We start from the raw sequence: 19,798 nt of genomic DNA, 5'->3' as shown, positions 1-19,798 counted from the left end.
AAAAACGACAGCAACTTGTCTGTTCCCCTTCCCCCAATTCCCCAGCACTGTTCCCATCTCCCAATTCCCCAATAAAAATCTTTAAAAAAAAAACAAAAAAAACAGTGTGGAGGGCCAGCCGAGTGGCTCAGTTGGTTTAGAGCTTGCTCAAGAGCGTGATCTCTGAGCAACAGGGTCACCGGTTCATTTCCCACATGGACCAGTGAGCTGCACCCAAGCTGAGCTGCCCCTGAGCTGCTAACAGGTGGCAGGATGGCTCAGCTGGTGAGAGCATGTGCTCCTAACAACAAGGTTGCCTGTTCAAGATGGTGGGCTACACCCTCCCACAACTAAAGACTGAACTTGGCACCTTGACCTGAGCTGCTGCCCAGATGGCTCAGTGGATAGAGCGTGCGCTCTTAACAAGGCTGCTGGTTTGACTCCCACATGGGATGGTGGCTATGCCCCTCGCAACTAATTGAACACAGCACCTTGAGCTGAGCAGCATGACTGGACTTGGAGTTGCACTTGCTGTGCCCTCCACAACTAAGACTGAAGGACAACAACTTGGCTGTTCGTTCCCCTCCCCCAATCCCCAAAACTGTTCCCCTTCCCCAATTCTCCAACTCTGTTCCCCTCCCCCAATCCCCAACACTGTTCCCTTCCCCCAATTGCCCAATAAAATCTTTAAAAGAAAAAAAAGAAAGAAAGAAAAAAATTGATTAAAAGAAAAAACAGTGTGGAAACGTAGGAGGTTTCAGGGGTAATGAAAGGCTCTATTTCTTAGAGTAGGGGGCACTGAGATGATCAATTTGTTATGTTTTTACATGTAGATATGTTATATACACATCGATGTATAAAATATCTCATAGTTAAAAGGAAAATTTGGCTCCTAGTATGCACAAAATATTGTGCTACTCAAGTAAATATTTCATCAACTGTTTATTGAGTGCCTACCATGAGCCAGGCCCAGTGTGAGATGCCAGCAGGTCCAAAATGAACACAGAGGAAGGAGGAACAATCCCAGGGCAAGTAGCACACATTCTTCATCACTGCCCATCTGCTTGGACCATAACCTCATCACTCTCTGTCCCACCCATTCCCACTTTTTAGTAGAAATGAATTGGGTGATAAAAATAAAGAATTAACAGAAAACTTCAAAATGTATTTATAGGAACTACACGTAAGTATCTCTTTAAAAATAGAAATACGTTTAATTAATATTTTATTTGCAACTCAGCAGTAATTATTGTGAAATATAGATCAAAAACACCATCCGTGCACAGTGTAGGGTTAACAAACAACCCAGCACCAGCCAAGGCAATAATAACACAGTGAGATGCACACTATCTACTTTTTAAAAGTAATGAAAAAAATTTTTAATTAAATAATAAAATAAGAATAGCAGTTTATAGCCTGTCTGCTGAAGAATTTATTACAAATCATACTTTCAGGACATTTCATCAATTTTAACCTTCATAAGACCATGAGCCATAGGGGCCTAGCAGTGTGGCTGAGCCTTTTATCATCAATGAAAACAAAAGTCTAGGGATGGCATGCTGTTTATTCACCCAAGGAAATCAATGGACTCATACTCTGGGAGAATTTCATGATCCTTCAGGGAAACCCTCAAAATGTAACATTTGGACGTGGCTTCATGCTTTGTGAATCAGTATGAGCATAAGGAAAGAAAGGGGAGGGGGCGGGGAGGGAAAGAGGGCGTGCTTTTCCTTTTTATTACGGTAAGAGCTGATAAAACGAGGTAGCTCAGGTGATTGTGGGAGCTCAGAGGAATTTCCCTTAGCCAGCTTGAGGGCCCTGTCCTGTCAATGATACAAAGATTCAAATCAAATATGGTCTCTGCTTTTAGAGAACTTAAAATTGAACACAGGTAGGACATAAAAATAATAACAAAATACAGAAAAAGGAACAAAAAATGTTAATATACAACAGTCAAAGTGATTATACTGCTCTAGTGCTTTCCATAAATAAAATCCAAAGTGGTCACTGTGGTCACCGTATCCAAATGGGCTGGCCTGGGCTCCATCCTCATCTTCGTGTCTGTATAAGCCAAGGATGTGCCTATCTCTATAGCTTTCGTTTGCTGTGCTTCTGCCTGGAATGTCCTCCCCTCAAATGTACCCATGCTCACTTCCTCACTCATCAGATCTCACTCAAAGTCCTTGCTTCAGACAGACCTCCCCAACCAGTCTGCCTAAAATGAGCACCGACTCTTCATTTTCCATTCCCTTATCTGCTTGCTTTCCTCTTTAGAGTATGCCCTGCTACCTAACATTATATTAGAGAACTACTTCGTGGTTCACTGTCTTCTCACGTCCCAGGGTCTAGAACAGTGTGTGGCACTTAGCAGGTATTGAATAACTATTTGTTGAATAAATCAGTGAATGGTTATAAACAACAAACTCTGGGAACATGGGAGAATAAGAGATTTGTTCCGATTGGAAAGAATGAAAACAGAGTATGAGATTTATGCTTTTTGCAAGACTTCCACTGGACTTGTGTCTAGGAGGGAGGAGACAAAGAATAGGAGAGAAGGGATGGTAAAAGCAACCAGGTTAATAAGCCACAGAGAATGGTATGTTGGAGCATGCGAAGGGTACCTTTGCAATGGGACAAAATAAAGTGAGAGATGACAGAAGAGGTTTGTGTGGAAATTCTGCAAAGAGCCAGACCATGGGTGAGAAAAACCTATCTCCCATCATCACTCCATGATAAACAGTTGTAACTTCTTTTTGCTAATTTAATGAATTATTAATAGAACATAATATGTTTGATGCCTAATATATTCCAGGCACAATCCTTGAGATTTTACATGTCGTCTGATGTAATTATTATAAATAATTATGATTGAATGAGATGGCCCATGTAAAGCATTTATCATAGAACAATAGGTCCCCATTAAATGCTACTAATGATGTTGTGTTTTATTTTTATTTTTAGTATTATCTCATTATACAACTCTGTAAGGTAGGCATAAAGGTATTATTTAGCCCCATTTCACAGCTAAGAAAATACAGGCTACCTGAAGTTAATAATTTCACAAATCAAGTTAATTTCTATCTGAATTTTGTCCCAACTCCAGAACCGTTTTTTTTCCCACTACTTAAATACATTCTCAATTATGATGTTTTATGAAGGTTGACAAAAATTGAGTATATACGTTTAGGATTTTACTTACATATTGTATCTAACCCAGCTATAAAGAAAATTCATTGGACTATCAGAAGCTGACAATGTATTAACCCATTTTCGGGGCTTCCTTTCAGTCTCATAATTTTATGTCTCTGTTATGGCTTCAAAAAAGTCAGTCTTCCCTGGGTAGAATTCCATCCTATCAAGTATCTCACCTTTCATTCTTTCTTCCTTTTAGTTAGTAGGAAAAAACATGTTGTGAATAAGATTTTGAAGGTCTGCTGAGAATTTATGCTTGAAGGAATAATATGAACCAAAGTGGGAAATAAGTGAGCGCACTTGGTCTTCCAGTAGGAAGGTCACCAGCTCTAATATACCTGAGGCGAAAACAGAAGGCAGCAGGGAAATCATCTGCTTTGGAGAAAAATTAATCCAAGCTAACTCTCCAAGCCTTCCAGTCAGTATACTCTGAAGGTCAGGTCTGTCCGTCCCAGAGACCAGAAGGGACTGAGGAGGGGACAGGACTTAGTCTCCAGTGACCCCTGGTCTGAGCTGGCCCAGCAACCCAGTGGGATCCTCAGAGCCCAGCATCAATTAGTAATTATATATTAATGAACCCAAACAAAGCAACTATTTTTTCAATACCAAAGATAGTCCTTAGGGCAGGGAAATGTCAAGCTGAATGCTTAATAAAGTAGGTTCAAAATGCTCTAGGGCTGCAAGTTAAATTTTCAGACACAAATGGAGATGGTCCAAGGAATGGAGTAGGGAGAAAAGAAAGAGCAAAACCTCACCTTCTTAGCATACACAGTGTGTAGGTTTGATTACTGAATAGAGATATGAAATATGTGCTAAATAATTCTTCTGAACAGCTCATTAGGCCTAATCCATCTCTGATTTCTATGAGTCCAATAATTCCAAATACGCGTCTGCTTATACATACACACACATCCACACACGATCGTAAAACACTGGCCTAATTTCACAATGTAATCTCCTGGAAATGATAACAGGTAAAACGTCAAATCGGGTATTACGCAGATTTTAAATGTTTATAATTTTCAGATGTGATAAATGAAAATGACAAAGAATAATGGACCAAAGAAGGATGGCATTTCAGTTAGAAAACACTAGACCCACATGGCTCGATGTGTGTGAGGCAGGGGCCAGTCCCAAATACTGGCTGCCACAAAACCACAAAGCTGATACAGCCTGGACAGCATACACACAGCAAATAAAACCGATACAGGTGTTGTATTTGTTTATGTGGGGTTTTTTTTTCATTTATTTCTCATCTCCTGTTATCTGTGCTGCTATCATCATTTGTTCCTTAATTTTGATGTTATACTAGTTCTCCGACTCGCAAGGCCCCAAATCTATCTTTTCTCACTCCTACCTTTCTTCAGTTCTAAGAGCGCCTCTTTGCCCTGCTCTTTTTTTAATAGGTCATGAAATTTGCTGAATACTTTGCCTAGAATGGTTTCCTGATGATCCCTGCAGAGTTGTCCCCCACTACAAGCTCCTGACCACCCTGCAAACGCCCCTGTCTAGGCACCCCAGGTTACTCTGCCCTTACCCATAGTTTACTTTCTGGTGTAATGCTTCCCAGCACACAACATACTGTTTGTCTACTTATGTATTGATTGACAGCTGGAGCCTACAAGGTACAGTTGTGCAGGTTGTGTGCTGCTCAAGGGTGCTGGGTGCAGGAAACTGAACAAGTACAGCTTTATCTATCTGAACAGGAGCCCTAGTGACTGACTTGTCAGACTGAAGGAAGGGAATCTATTCCTAATTGGTCTATGTAAGCTGCACGCTGGGAGAGGAAGTCTTTTTTCAATGTGTACAAGCTACAGCCCTGGTCTCCCTTTGCTAAAATTCCTCTGTGAGCAGGGGCACCCAGTGTCTAGAACAATGCCTGGCATAAAAGATGCATAGTAAGCAGTGCTGAAGTGACACATGAAAGCTCACCCACATATTCTTCAAGATAACATTAAGTTCCTATTAGGTGCCAGGTGCTGTCCAGCATACTGAGACAACAATGAAAATAAGACAAGGTCCCAGACCCCCACCAAACCACAAAATCTCCATGTCTCTGCATTGCCTCTGCTCCTTATAGGTCCCTAAGTATGACAACTGACTTACGCACTTCCCTTTTCACACCTTCCTTTCCCCTTTAGTCAGATGCACACGGGTCTACCCCACTACCCTGTTGTCCTTCTAAAATATGATCTCTGACAATAGTTTTCCCTCTTTTTTTCCAACATTTTTAAAAACAGCCTACAAATCATCCCATCTGTCTCTTTACTCTGTGTCAATTAAAACACTAAATGTTAGAATATCTCTAGCACAAAAGATTACACTAAATAAGAAATCTCCAGCCATTAATAAGCAATTTGTCACCGAAAGTATTTTCACTAATTATCGTATGTCTCCAGCTGGCTCCATTATGGACATGTGTATATTTACTTCAAGGTAAAACTTTTCTTTGTCCCTGGTTTTCACATGCGTGCAGAGTAAAGCAGACATTTTACTTGGTTCAGAGATGTAAAGAGTCAAGCAAACGAAAATCAAACCTTTGAGGCTTCAGTTTGAAAAGGCCATGGTTCTCCCATTCAGATACATGCAAAAATCACCCAAAGGCTTGCCAAGAAATTTTAATAAGTGCTTAAGTTTGAATTTTAAAAATACATCTGTGTATTTCTATGCAGTTGAAATCAGAAAATATGAATGATAATAGTTGTGCTGAATTACATAGGTTAATGCTAGCTACTGTAACAAATGAACTCTAAAATCTCAGAAGCTTATCACAATGGAAGCGTATTTTTCCTTCCTGCAATAATCTAATAAACGAGGTTCCGGGTCAGCTGGCAGGGCAGAAGTGGAAGCCCTGTTCTATGCAGGCACTCTGCACCTGGCTGAAGGAGCTTCTGCCAAATAGGACACAGGTTTCCAAGGTAATTTTGGACATCAACATCCAGATGGCATAAGGAGAAACAGCATGAGGTATTTCATCTGGGAGCTTTTTATGGGCCAATCCACATATAACTTTTGCTCATATTCCTATGGGTAGAACTCTGTCACATGACCGTACTAAATTCAAAAGAGGCTGAGAAATGCAATCAAGTTTTGTGCCTAGGGAGGAGAACAAACATGTATTTTTAAACAGCTAAGAATCTCTTCCTCAAATGTAAAGAACTGCACAGAGCAGTGCAGATCATGCCCTGTCTGCTCGTTTCAGACACAGGGAAACTGAGGCCTGGACAAGCTAATTTTCTTAGCAGCATCCCGTGGTGATTTGAGACAGAGTCAGAGCTAAAAGGCAGGTCGCCCTAACCCTAGACCACTACTCACATTCCAAAAACAATGACACTTCCCAAGATTTTTTTCAAAATCACCCCACCAGAAAGATGAGGTTGTAGCTGCAGAATTTGCACTTAGCCCCATTTCCTGCTCTGTGAATCTCTCTACAGCGCTCCCAGGATCATGACATTCAAAACAGTGGTCTTTGCTGACAGCACATGCATTTCATGCTGGTCCTTGCCCAGCTGTGTAAAGCTATCACTGAGTGCCAGGCACTGCCCTAAATATTTCATATTTCACTCCTGGCTCAATACTCCTGTTATTAGTTCCCTTAAATGATGACAAAACTGAGACCCAGTGAGGAGAAGCCATGTGCCAAAGGTCACACACCTGGGGGGTGGTAGAACCAGGGTTTGAACCCAGGAAGGGGTCTGGCTCTATACCCTGCATTCAATTACTATGCTTCACAGCCTCAAGGTAAAAGTCCCTTAATAAAACAAAATTTACAATAAAAAAATGAATACTAAATAATGTGTTAAATTTCAGGCTCACAGCCTGATTTCTGCCTGACTATGACTTCCTTCCTTTGCCCCCAAATGTGTAGGCCTTAAGCGCTAGAAACTACCAGTGATCCTTATTTTCAAGTGTTTATTGGGTTTTCTATAAAACTTCTTGTGAAAGTGGAAATGTAAAGGTCCTGTAGATTCTGCACGTGTAGATTTTATGAAGTGTGTCACTCTGCCCCAGTGATCCCTGCCCAGTGTCCTATTCCACTCACTGTTCTAGAAGACAAAACCAATGCTAGGTCACACGCCCTATCGGAGATGTTTAAGAACACCCAAACTGATGTCAAGGCAGAGATAGGCCTGAATCTGTGTTTTCTAATAAAAGATAAAGAATTTTTACTATTAACAGCTTACTATTATTCCTAATAAACTTTTCATTCACTCAACAAATATTCCTTAATATATCCCATGTTCCAGGTAGTAATTTTGCCACTATAAATGAGAGCAATAAAGTCAGTGGCCTGGCAGATCTTGCATTTGTGGAACAGGCAATAAATAAGCAATAGGTAAATAAATAACAGAGGTTTATAACTGTTGAGAGCTATGAAGAAAATTAAAGCTAGGTAGGGGGCAGAGTGTTGTGGAAGTGGGGTATAACTATTTCCAACATCACGGTCTGGAAAGTGTTCTCTGAGGACGGGGTATTTGAACAGAGACATGAATGCTATGAAGAATCCTTCCATTCAACACTGCAGTGGGCCCTGGCGAAGGAAAAAGCATGTCCTCAGGCAAAAATGAACTTGGTGGGTTCAAGAAACAACAGAGAAGTTCACTGGACTGCATCCTTGTGAGTGGGGCAGGAAGATGACTAAAGGTGGCACAAGGGCACCAGGAAATAAAAAGCCTTTTATACCACTGAAGTGTTTGCATTTCATTCTAAAAAGCCACTGTAGGGTTTTGAACAGAGTGATGTGATTTGATTTATGTTCCTACGTGATAACTCGGGCTACTCGGTGCCAGCAGAAGTGGAAGAAGGAAGACCAGATGAGGTGCTATTGGAGTAGTCCAGGAGAGAGCTGATGGCGGATTTGACCACAGACGTAGCATATGAGACGGTGAAAAGTAGCCTGATGCAGGATATATCTTAAAAGTAATGACAAAAAGAATTTATTGGTGGATTAAACATAGCATAAGAGAGAAAGAAAACAAAGTATCTATTAGGTCAGGGGTGTAAACAGCTAGATGAATAGTGGTGCCCATTCCTAAAACAGGGACAGATTGAGGGAAGATAAATTGGTGGTGGCTTGGCATGGGTCACGTGGGGCTGGTATCAAGAGCAGTGGTTGGGATACATCGAAGTTTGAAATGTCTGAGCCATACGCTGATCTGTAGAGCAACACTAGGATGTGCCACCTGGAGCTACCGAGTGACCGAGGTTGGTCAGGAGAGATAATAGATTCCAGCCAGAAAAAAGCTGTGGGTAATATGGCTGTGCTCCAATGTAACTGAGGATTTTAAGAAAGATGGAGAAAGAATGTTCAACAGCCACAGAGCAGCAAGGAGAACATTTATCCAACTTTCAGGCCTAGAGGCAAGGAGGATATAGGAGTGGAAATAACCCATGAAACAGGTGAAGTTCCAGCTTAAGAGAAAAAAAAAAAAAATGAGACCATTCTCAGAAGAGGGATTTTGCTGGTGATAGGTCATAATGACCAGAGAGTAGAAATGCTTAGAGGATTAGAGAGAGGTTTGCAATTGGATCAGGTTATTGGATGTACAGGACCAATGGTAATATGAATCTAAACAATAATACATGGCCGGGGGGTCTTTGACTTCTGAGGTAGCTAAAATAACTGAGAAGTAAGATACAATAAGGTTTGTCCTGATAGTCTCTTAGGAAAATGAGGGTAATCAATTCTAATTAAATTCCTATTCTGAATTGGCCTCCTCGATACACGCATAGCTTGGAGATATTGCAGGTCCAGTCCAAACAACCACAGTAAAGCAAGTACTGCAAAAACATGAGTCATACTTTTTTTGTTGGGGGCTCTTTCCAGTTTTCATGCATAACTACTGTGCCAAATTAAAAATATTTGCATTTATTCTCTTTCTTCCTTTCTTCCTCATTGGTTCTGACTGGTTAGAATTGTTTTGGATTGAGCTTTCCTGATGAGTAAATTGTCCCCAAGATGATTATTCTAAGTGTAAGAGCACTCTTCTACTCATCTACTACATTAGAGCACTTTTCTACTACATTAGAGCCTGTTTGAAAGTCAGAGATCAAGAAATTATTTTCACACAATCATATCTTCCTTTGCCTCAAATGAGCCAACAAAAAAGGAGCCAACAAAACTTTATCTGAGAGTTGATTTCAGTTTTGTCATTTTCCATCAGTCTTGTGGTTGACGCTTTTTTCATTAAAATTGTAATGTTTTTAAAAAGCATCAGCAAGATTATAAGATTATTTCATGTGTTCATTTTCTAAGACAAATCTAACCCCCTAAATCCTTCCTAAGCCAAAACATCTCACACTGATAAGACAGCAAGTTGGCCAAATGTACCCAAATAACTCCAAATAACTCGACCACATGAATCAATAAGATTTGGGAAAAAAACATATCATGAAATATTGAGACTCCTTTATATAATTTAGACCAATTTAATCCCCATGGCATAGGGTTGAAGTGAAAAAGGCTATGTCTGTGGTTCTGTCAGTGAATTCCAAGGTCAGTTTCTAACGCCAGACATACTGGTCTTGCCCCAGATTTGCACATAAGAAAAGTTACCAAATGCAAGGAGGCTTCTTTTCTCTTTTCACCATCTCTATGCAAGCCCTGAGCTAGCCTCTCAATGAATAGGCGATGTGAGTGAAGGGAAAAAACACTATCAGAGGCCTGACCAACTGCACTGTACATCTGAAGCTGCCATTGAATAATATTATATGTCAGCTATAATTTAATACATATATAATAGTCATGGGATGTGGAGTATATTGTGGGAATGGAGTCAATGGAATTGTAATAGATATGTATGATATTGGGGGTGGGGGAGGGGTGTTGTCACTGTGTGAGGGGTGAAAAAGATAACTATCGCATTGCTTTGTACACCAGAAATTAATATTAATAATAATAATAATAATAATAATAATAATAATAATAAAAACCACAATCAGAGAACAGTAAAGCCAGAGGGCTTAAGCCCTCCCTCAACCTCACCCTTCAAGCACTTGTTTTGCCTGCTTACTCTAGTGGGTTATCATAGAAAAATCAGTCTTCCAAGGAAAAAGGGTCTACAAATTCTAAACCTGTATGTGCATTTTTGACCCCACTATTTGTTTCAGATAACCTGGCCCCACAGACTCTTCCTTATGGTCTGTTCTGGTAGGAAATTCATCTTCAGAGCCATGAACTGTCATAACTTGCTATGCAACAATCTTGCAATGAAAAATAAAGAAATACTTTTCTTGACACTCCTTCTCTGAAATAAAATAGCTCAAGAAATTATTTGAACGGAAGAAAATTCCTAGAATCTCAACATATGTGTAGGAAAAACACATAGAAAAGTAGAATTGCAGGTAGCTATAGAGACATTCCTCTCTTCAAGATCTTTCAGAAAAGGAAGACACAGTATATCTATTAAAGCTTAGCTATATGGGTGTTTAAGCTATAATAGCTCATAATGAAAATTGTTAAATGTGTGAATATTATACATACACACTCATGTATGTATGTATGTACATGTTAAAAGAAGGTTACACTTATACACTCGGCTTTGTGTACACTATTTCATTTTAATCCAAAACAACCCTCTGAGGTAGGTAATAACTGTCCTCTATACAAAGGGATTCAAAATTGTTGCCAAAGATCACACAGAGAAAGGACTTGAGGCAGGGTTAACAGAATCCTGCCTCCCAGTCTGTTTTCTTGTTAGCATACCACCCCTGTTGGAATATGAGTTAGTAAAGTCATATTTGTTGGCGCTCTTTGTCTCCATCAATTGCACCCCCATTAAACATTCCTATGGTTACTCTTCTCTCTGGGCTTACATGTGCAACTTGAAATTGCATCCTAAACCCAAACAATTCTTGATCTCCTAAAACTAGGATTATGTGGCAATCTATATGATGCTAATGGTATTATTTGTTTATCATCAATAATCTATTACACAGAGTGGAAATCCATCAACCTGCTCCCGAGGTAGCAAAATGACCTCAAACAATGCAAGAGTAATGTTATATTTTACCCATCCGTGGAGACTTTGAACCTAAGAGAATAAATATGCTATTAATATTAACTGTAAATTTTTTTCAAGATTCCCCAGGAGAGACACCAATGATCCTATTTCTAGTACAACAAAGAAGGAAATTTATAGGTCAAGGCTCCACCCATTCTGTCCCCCACTGCCAGGGCATCCAGATATGCCGGCGTTCGGATTCTGCATAGAATTGTGTTTCTACTTAGATTTGTTCAATGTTCCATTTCAGAGAAATACATGGTAATGTTTGAAGAATTATTAACTCTCTGTAAGAGAGTCCAACATCACTGCTACCTAAAGCAAAAAGCTGGGGGAAGAACCTGGAATAAAATACAGAGATTCCAGGATTCCCTGACAAGAAGGGACCCCTAGAGGCCAGCTGGGTCATTCTCTGTGTCTCCATGCCTAGGCTACATAAAACCTTAAACACCCCCTTCCCCCATCCCAAAAATACATCTAGAAAAGTGATTCTTGTGCTCCAGGGGAAGGAAGGAACAACCAAATTCACTTTCTTGGAAGAGAAGAACCTGGCACTGAAGAAAAGAAGGGATAGAATGAGGGAATTCCTATGATACAAAAAAAAGAACTAGCCTAGAAGTCAGACATAACTGGTTCCAAGTCTCAGGCTCAGCCGCCATCTGACTGTGGGATCTGGGACAATGCTTCACTTTGCCTCTCAGTCCTTTGGTTTCCTGATCAGTAAAATTAGAATAGTAATAGCATCCATCTCTCAGAACAGCTATGAGGATTGAATAAGACCCTGCCAGTAGAGTGCTTAGCAACCTGACACCTAGCAAGTGGGGTTGTCCCATACAGAATCAGAGGCAGAGCTTAAGGGTTAAGAAGGCACGCTTTAGGACCAAACAAAACCAGCATTTAGGAGAGAGCATGGTAACAAATGTTAGCTAATTGCCTCAGGAACACTCACAGTCAGCAGGATGCTTTTGTACTTAGTAGGAAAATGGGCCCTTCTTTCAGACACAGGTAGCCCTAGCTTAGGGCTCACAGCCAAGCGATCAAGTGTGGACTGGATGTCAGCTCCTTCTCAGCCTTTCAGAGAGACATCCTTGTGCGAGACTGATTATCACTAGCCTCATTATCTGTCAAAGCAGGTGGTTGAACTCCCTGGTCTCTGTAATCCTTTCAAACGCAAAAGAAAAGAGAAATGTTTCTGCAAAGCACGCATACTTGTAGGTGAGGAGTGTTGGAGAGCTAGGCTGTCCATCTGTACTCTTCTTTAGGTTCCCTTGACAACTGGCATACTCCTTGTCCTTCTGCCCCACAGTTGGTTGGATTTTAGCTTTCCCGTCTTGGGTTTTGGCTTCTCAACACACTTACTGTGCTTCCAGGAGCCTCCCTCCACGGCCTCCTCTGTCCATGCTCTTTGGAGCCATGGTCCACCAGCTGGATGCCTGGCAGGCCCTAGAGGTGAGCACATAGTGCTGAGTCCTAGGAGGGGGCAGGGCAGTCAGGACAGCACATGCTTCCTGAGTGGCATTGCTATTCTGAATGAGTTAACTCATAAACAACAGATCAATAGTTACACCAGGAGACAACCACTGCCAGCAGACTTCAAATAGAGAGAAAGAAGGATGGGCAGGGAGGTGCTTCTCTGCATCCCTTCTTTTCTTGAAAATGCTAATTTCTCTGAGCTCCACCTGGACTGAACACATCATCGGAGAGTAGGATTTCTTCAAAGGCTTAAGAACTGCATAGGGAAGTGACCTGGCAGAAAGAAGGCATGTTTCATGGATGCAGCTATGAAATAACAGACAACTCACACAGCCCGTCTGTGTCCTGGAGAGAAAGACACTAGCTCAGTTACGAATGTGTATCTGTAACCTCTTCCAGAACAACTCACATAGCTGCACATCCTGGACAAAAAGGACAGGGAGCCAGGGACATGTCCGGGCAAGGACACCACACAGCCACTAAGAAAAGGGACAGAGAAGGGCAAGGGGAAGAAGATGGTGATCTCAGACTTTCATTCCTTCATTTACTCATCCAACAACTATTTTTGGAGTACCTTCTGTATGTGAGACGCTGTTTACACAGTGCAGAATAAGACAGAGAAGGTACCTTTCTTCAAGGAAATTGTAGTCCAGTTGGGGAAGACAGATCATAAGCACATAACCAAAGAGATGAAAGGGAGCACTTTCAGATACAAGTGAGTGCTCTGAAGAAATAATTCAGGATGACATGCTAGTGTAAGGCTGGTAGAAACGGTAGGGGATTATTTTTATGTGGGTGTCAGAAAAGGCTTCAGTGAAGGGTTGCATGTGAGCTGAGGCCAAGATGATAAACAACCATCCATGGGAAAACCTAGTGAGGGGTATTCCTAACAGTGGGAACCACAAGTGGAAAGCTCTGCAGCAAGAATAAGTGTTCTGTATTCTCAAAACAGAAAGAAAGCCAGATGTCTATCGCAGAGTAAGTGAAGTGACGGGTGGGAGGACAGTCGCTCAGACTTTATGAGCAAAACCTTGGTCCAGGTCCTGTGCTATATATTGGGATGTGAACCTGAAGAAGGCATAGTTCTGTCCTCAAGAGGCCATAGAGTAGCTAGAGAGATTAACAGAATCCATATGCTTATAAAACAAAATGCTAAGTGTTTTATATGATACAAATAAAGTGGCACAGCTTCCAACATCTAGAAGGGGACTCCATGGGTTTTCTCAAGCATCAAAACCACATTATTCTATGCTATTCCATGGAACTGCTATTATATATCAAAATTCAACTTCAATCTCGTACATTTTTCAGACCTTTTATTCTTAACTCACCCCATTCCAAAAAAAAATAAAAAAATCATCCAGTAGTGGCCAAGCCTACAGTCTAGACACATGACAGCAGGTACAGCTCAGCCTCTGATACTCACTAACCAGATGATCCCAAGGAAATATTTGGAGAATCTACCATCTAAAAACATGAAGCGCATTCAACCAAATCACCAAGTAACACATGGATGCTTAGAGCAGTTCTCTAATTAATGACACCAACAGTTAGGCATCCCAGGCTCTGCTGTTCTCACAGCATTCCCAACAAAGGCGTTCAGTCTCGCCCCCTGGGAGAGAGGTCACTCTTCTCTGATCCCATATCAACAGTTTATGAATGGACACCCTCTGCCTCAACCATTAATTACGTCTTTGTCCACAGTCCAGCCTTTTGAGTTGGACCCAATGCCCTGGATGCGAAGTCCATACCTCATGCCTTTTCACACCCCAACACCCAGCTCAGTGCCCTTCGTGTAAGAACCACTCAATAAATCTTTGTTGGTTGACCACAGTTGTATTTTAAAATACAATGATAGAGAAATGTGGTATTGAATATAGGCTGGGAGATATTTTTGTTTTGTTTTCCTTCATTGCATCTGTTCAGTAAACATTTGGAAACACCCAGCGCTCACAGCATGACGAGGCATGGTCTCTGCTTCCCGAGAGCTGGCTGCTCCCCAGTCCAAGTGGAGAAAGAAGACAGAGACTTAAACAACATTGCAAGACAGCATCCAAGCTGAAATGAGTCAGGCAGAGAGATTAAGCACCAGCGAGAAATCAGGAGAACACAGAAGTCAGTGGGGAAAGCTCATTGTACAAAGTCAAGGAGTAAAATCCTAAGTCAGCATCCCAGCTCTGCCGCTTGCTAACTTGTGTGGCTTTAGGTGAATTTCCCTCTGGACCTCAGCTTCCTCATCTATAAAATGGGGATAATTAAGTCTAGTTCAGAGAGTTGTTATGAGGATTAAACGTTAACTATGCATACCAAATGTTTCACACAGTAAGTGGCCAATAATTGACAGAGTATTCACCTTATCCACATTATTATTACTAGTGCCTCGCAATATAGTTTCAAAACTATGTGTGTAGCCTTAATCAAAAGATGTCAACTCTCCATGCCTCAGTTTCCTCATCTGTAAGATGAGGATAATAATAGCACCTGCATCACAGGGTTTGTATTAGGGTTAAATGCTAATGTTATGAAGTTGGATGATGGGTGAGGTACTATATAAAAGATTTAGAATACTCCCTAACACATAGTGAGTGCTCAATACACCTTGGTTATTATTATTATCACTGTACATTGTTTTATGTAAACTGTCCCTTTTTTAAAAAGATGCAGATAGACTATCAGCAGGAGGGCAGAAAGAGTGAGAGATTGCAAATTGTTTGCAATTCTTTTCAGGCTGTGGATGGCATGTTAAGTGAAAGGTTTCCTAATACCTCCACAAAGATCATTAGCGCTAATTAGATGAAATAAAACATTTGTAAAAGTTTCCTTACATTAGAATCTGCTTCTGAAGCATTCATTCTTTGGGGACTGGCAAAGATCCTCCCAAAATGAAACTGGTGAGAACAAAGCAGAATAAAATGAAATTAGAGCAAAAAGTCCTCTGCTGGTTAAGAAGAAAACTACAAGCATCACCCTCATTGTCACCCACAGCGACGTGGATAGGGTGGCTCTCCAGGGTACAGCAGAGGAGCTTAGGGCCTCCCTATGTGGTTCGTTATAGCTTGGTCACATGCTGAACAAAAACAAGATGAAAGAAAGGGAGGGGGGAAAGAGAGAGGGAGGAAAAAAGAAAAAGACCCACATACGAGCATACATAAAGAAAAACAAAAATAAAATAACCCTGGGCCCTGAATCACTAGATTGCTGCAACCTGGAATCAGGTTATGTGAAAATTTAGCAAATTTTATGCAAACAAAATAGATTCTGAAATTCTTACTTGCTCCTCTGTACACAGAATTACAAAAGGCACAACCTGTGTTTGAGGGTTCAAGGGCTTCCCACTCCACAAAAGTACACCCCAACATGATGGCCCTTCCTTATTCTAGTACATTAGAGCCTGAGAAGAATAAAGGTCATCTTACTGAGGCAGGTGCATCCTCTGTGCAGGTTGCTTGCTACACCTGCTACCTGCTTCCCATCTAGATCAGACCCATAATCAATGGGTTGGTGTCAGGCAGACCTGAGTTCCTCTAATCCCTGCCCTGTAATGCTCCATCCACGGGGAGGGTCTTTCTCCTGATGCCAAGAACACAGTCAGCCCCAGGGGCTAGCACAGAATGTTCCAGGAGGACCTTTTTATGCCATGGCTGGGTTGGGTCTAGACAGGAAGCCCCTCCATATCCCATTTCCGCCATCGACACCCCGACTAGGCCAGTGTGTTTAAAGTATATGTGAAAAATGCAAACAAACATTAGTGCCTGAAAGAGACAGGGAGGGGGACCCCAGAGTGAGAAAGAAAGAGGCATGGAAGGAAGGACAAAGAGGAGCCAGCCAGGACATGACAATGTGATTTTAAGGGGAAGCTGCTCCTAACTCATGCCCAGCCCCTGGCTAAGCATATGCTAAATTCAGCCAGTCTCTAGAGAGTTCTGAGTCTCATGAGCCTAGGGGACTGCTTTCTGGAGACCAGATTCTGGACTGTCCAACACCCTTCACTGTTCCTACAATATGGGGGCTATTATCTGTCAGGGCCTCTTTGCTATTTCTTTATCTCCAAATCTCTACCTTCCATCTTCTCCTTGAAAATACCATCCCATTTGTTTCTAAAATGTTCTCCCTGTGCAAATGTCTGTATTTTATCTCTTGGGGGTTACTCCTTGCAGCCAAAGTTTAGGGACAAAGGGGCTATCCAGGGAACACTAAATACCATCGACTATATTGCTTTAGAGGTTGATTCTTGTTTTTCTCTTAAGCAATCTGAATTCACGGCAGATTTGGAGGCCCCACAATATCCCTTCGTAAAGCAGATACACAGTTATCTCAGGGTGGGAGGCAGGTAGACATTTAACCCTTGTTCAAAATAGTCCCTAAAGGGCTCAGTGGAAGGGGTTGGTTTCAGGAACGAAGGAGTGACTAGGAATTCACTGGGGTCATGGAGGTTAGCTCCCCAAAGACAAAGAAGCATGGGATGCTCACAGGCCTTGCATGGGTCCTTAAATCACACAATTCCTTTGGCAATGCCAACACTCTCTCCTCAATGCCTATCCCATGGGTATTGCCTTAAGTGTATCATCCACAAACAATCCGATCTTAGAAGTACAGTCACCAAGGGACAAAAGAGTGGACACCAGCATCAAGAATCTTCATGTGCAAAGGATGGGAATACTGCCACCACATTTGTTGCCTTACGGTTAGCTCAATGGCCCAGTTTGGAAAACTTTACTTAACAGGGCATATTAAGTCAAAGAGATACAGGCAAATCATTCTTCCCATGAATCTTCTCAACTTCTACCACAGGCTGACTCTCTTATAAAATTGCAGAGAGTAAGATTCCATTACAATCACTAATTCTATATTGACTTCCTGTGAGTGGTGTGGTGTGTAGGCACTGGAAATTGAGCTAGCATTTCAGTAGGCAGACTGAGCAGGGAGACAGAGTCTTACTACCTTACACAAAACATAACCAAGATTCTTCTTCTCTTCCTCTTCCGGTTCCTGTAAGCTTTAACCCCAGAAGCCAATCAGGCCTGGACTCAACACTGAAACCCAGCTTCTGTTCAATAGATAAGTTGTGCACAGACTGCTTTGGTGGACAGCACCAAGAGAGCACAGTAAACTAGAGTAAATGATATTTTCACAGACAAATCAGACTCATCTCCATGACTTCAACCTCAGAAAGCCATGTTCAGACAGGAAATGCATGTCCCTCTGCCCACCAGCTTATGGCATGAAGGTACCCAGGAAAGCCCAAGCCAGTCAGGCCCAGGAAAAAACAGCAGCACTGCCAGAGTAGGGTACTGGGTTGGCAGCCCCCCATGGCTAGGGCAGAGTGAGGGCATTCACTGGAAGCCAGATGCATCCTTTGGGACTCATCAAATTCAGAGAAGACTATTCACACTGAGCCCCATCCAGGCCCCCAGTCGCCATGGCCACCAGCCTGGGAGTGCCACAGTCCTCAATCTCAGCGACTTCCTGGCCCAGCCACCCCTCATGCTTACCAAGTCATGAGCCAAGGAAGCCAGTTTTGGGAAAACAGCTCATCTCCTGAACCTCTGAGCCGTTCCCTATGAGACCACCAACATTCCCCGGGCAGAACACGCAGCTCATCCATGAACTGTGCAGCCCAGAAAACCAGCAACCACCCTGCCAGCCTCTCCAGTAGACACACCTGCGCCCCGGTCCCTTTCTCCCCACCCCCCTCACAAATCATTGTCAAGTCACAGAAGAATGGCAGCTCCCTACCTGAGGGTGGCGCTCTCCCCCTGCCGGACCGTCACGTTGTCCATAGCTTTGGGGAAGGTGGCATCTCCGCTGCGCACCGGCACTCCTGTGGGTACAAGGAACAGCAGCCTGAGCGACACGACCACGAGGCACTTCCAGGGCAGGAGCAGGTACCCACAGACCCCCATCCTCGACAGCCACAACTTCCCAGAACTCCGACAGCGGCACGGCACACGCCCCCCGGGCGAGCACAGGAAGTGGGTGGGGTGGGGGCGTGAGCACAGGGACAGAGCAATGAACTAGCGGCGACCGAGAGGCGCGGGGAAGAGAAAAGCGCGCAGACTCCTCCGAGTCGAATATTCCTCCCCCAAACCCAGTCTCAGAGCTGCAGCTTCGGAGAACCGGTTTCCACTGAGGGCCTCCAACGGGGACTTGCTCGGTGCCGCTTCGGCCGGGGACGGTGGCCGCGAAAGGGGAAGGCGCGAGGCAGGAGCAAAGGTGTGGGCAGGTCTCCGTAGTCCCGTCTTCCCGTTCACAGTTCATGCATGGCACTTTGGAGTGGAGTAAGCACTTTGGTACCCGAAGGGGACAAGGGGCGGGTTAGATCCGGCTACCCGGAGGTGGTCTGCAATCCCTCAGTTCGAACACGCGGAAATCCAACACTTTCTTTGTAAGTTTCAGAGGAAGGCTTGCCAGCAGAAAACAATCTGTAACAATAGCAGGGATGAAAAGTAGAGCAACGCCAGGAGGCGGCAGGGGGTGTGCGAGGAGCAGGCAGCTGCACCGGGCTTCGCGCGATCCGGACCCGAGGATCCTGCCGCAGCCTCCTCGGTCAACTTCCTCGGCGCCGAAATGTTCGCGGCAGCTGCTGCGATGTGGCGGGTCTCGGGCGAGGGCAGTGGCCGCGGCGGCCGCCAAAGCAGGAGCAGCCGGGCGGAAGCGGACTGCGGCGGCCCCTGCCTCACTCGCTCGCTCGCTGGGGAAGAAGGCAAGACGCAGCCGGCACCGGAGCCGCGGGGACGCCAAGCTCAGCGGCCGCCCCCGGCCTCCGCGCCGCCTTCCTCCCGGGAGCAGCCACGTCGCGCGCGGGCCCCGACCGCCGGGGTTGTCATGGCAGCAGCTCTATCACTGACCGCCACTTTCTCCGGTGCCGGCGCCGCGCGAGCGGGCGGACTGCGCGCTCATCCCGGCGGGCTGGCGCGGGGCGCGGGCGGGCGCCCACCTTAACCCCCGCCGCGCCGCGGCGCGCGGCGGCAGTGCGCCAACCAAGGGAAGAGTTTAACCATTTCCCCCTTGAAAAACTGTCACTTCCAAATTAAAGAGGCAAAGTTACCATGCAGTTTTAATAAGCCCAAGACATCTTAATAAGGGTCACAAACTAATTAACTAGGAAAGGAAAACCCTGCAGCATGCATACATGCACCTTTGAAATTATC

General features: G+C 43.5%; 1 protein-coding gene across 4 annotated transcripts in view; it reads right to left on the bottom strand.

Moving 5' to 3' along the window:
* NTM (neurotrimin) overlaps nt 1-19,529 on the bottom strand; it is a 452,901-nt gene extending 433,372 nt beyond the window's left edge. For 2 of the 4 annotated variants that reach the window (XM_019628244.1, XM_019628245.1), the window contains exon 1: nt 18,384-19,528. In XM_019628244.1, coding sequence (XP_019483789.1) covers nt 18,384-18,550 — 167 coding nt within the window. In that variant the 5' untranslated portion in view covers nt 18,551-19,528. Of the gene's footprint in view, nt 1-18,383 lie in introns of all 4 variants that reach the window. The other 2 variants (XM_019628243.1, XM_019628246.1) reach the window with 2 other exon arrangements.
* Nucleotides 19,530-19,798: the final 269 nt, after the last annotated feature.

The sequence above is a fragment of the Hipposideros armiger genome, unplaced genomic scaffold, assembly GCF_001890085.2.
Source record: "Hipposideros armiger isolate ML-2016 unplaced genomic scaffold, ASM189008v1 scaffold_767, whole genome shotgun sequence".
In the NCBI taxonomy this organism is placed as follows: Eukaryota; Metazoa; Chordata; class Mammalia; order Chiroptera; family Hipposideridae; genus Hipposideros; species Hipposideros armiger.
Note: the sequence above shows the minus strand (reverse complement) of the source record. Positions and strands in the feature narration are given on the sequence as shown.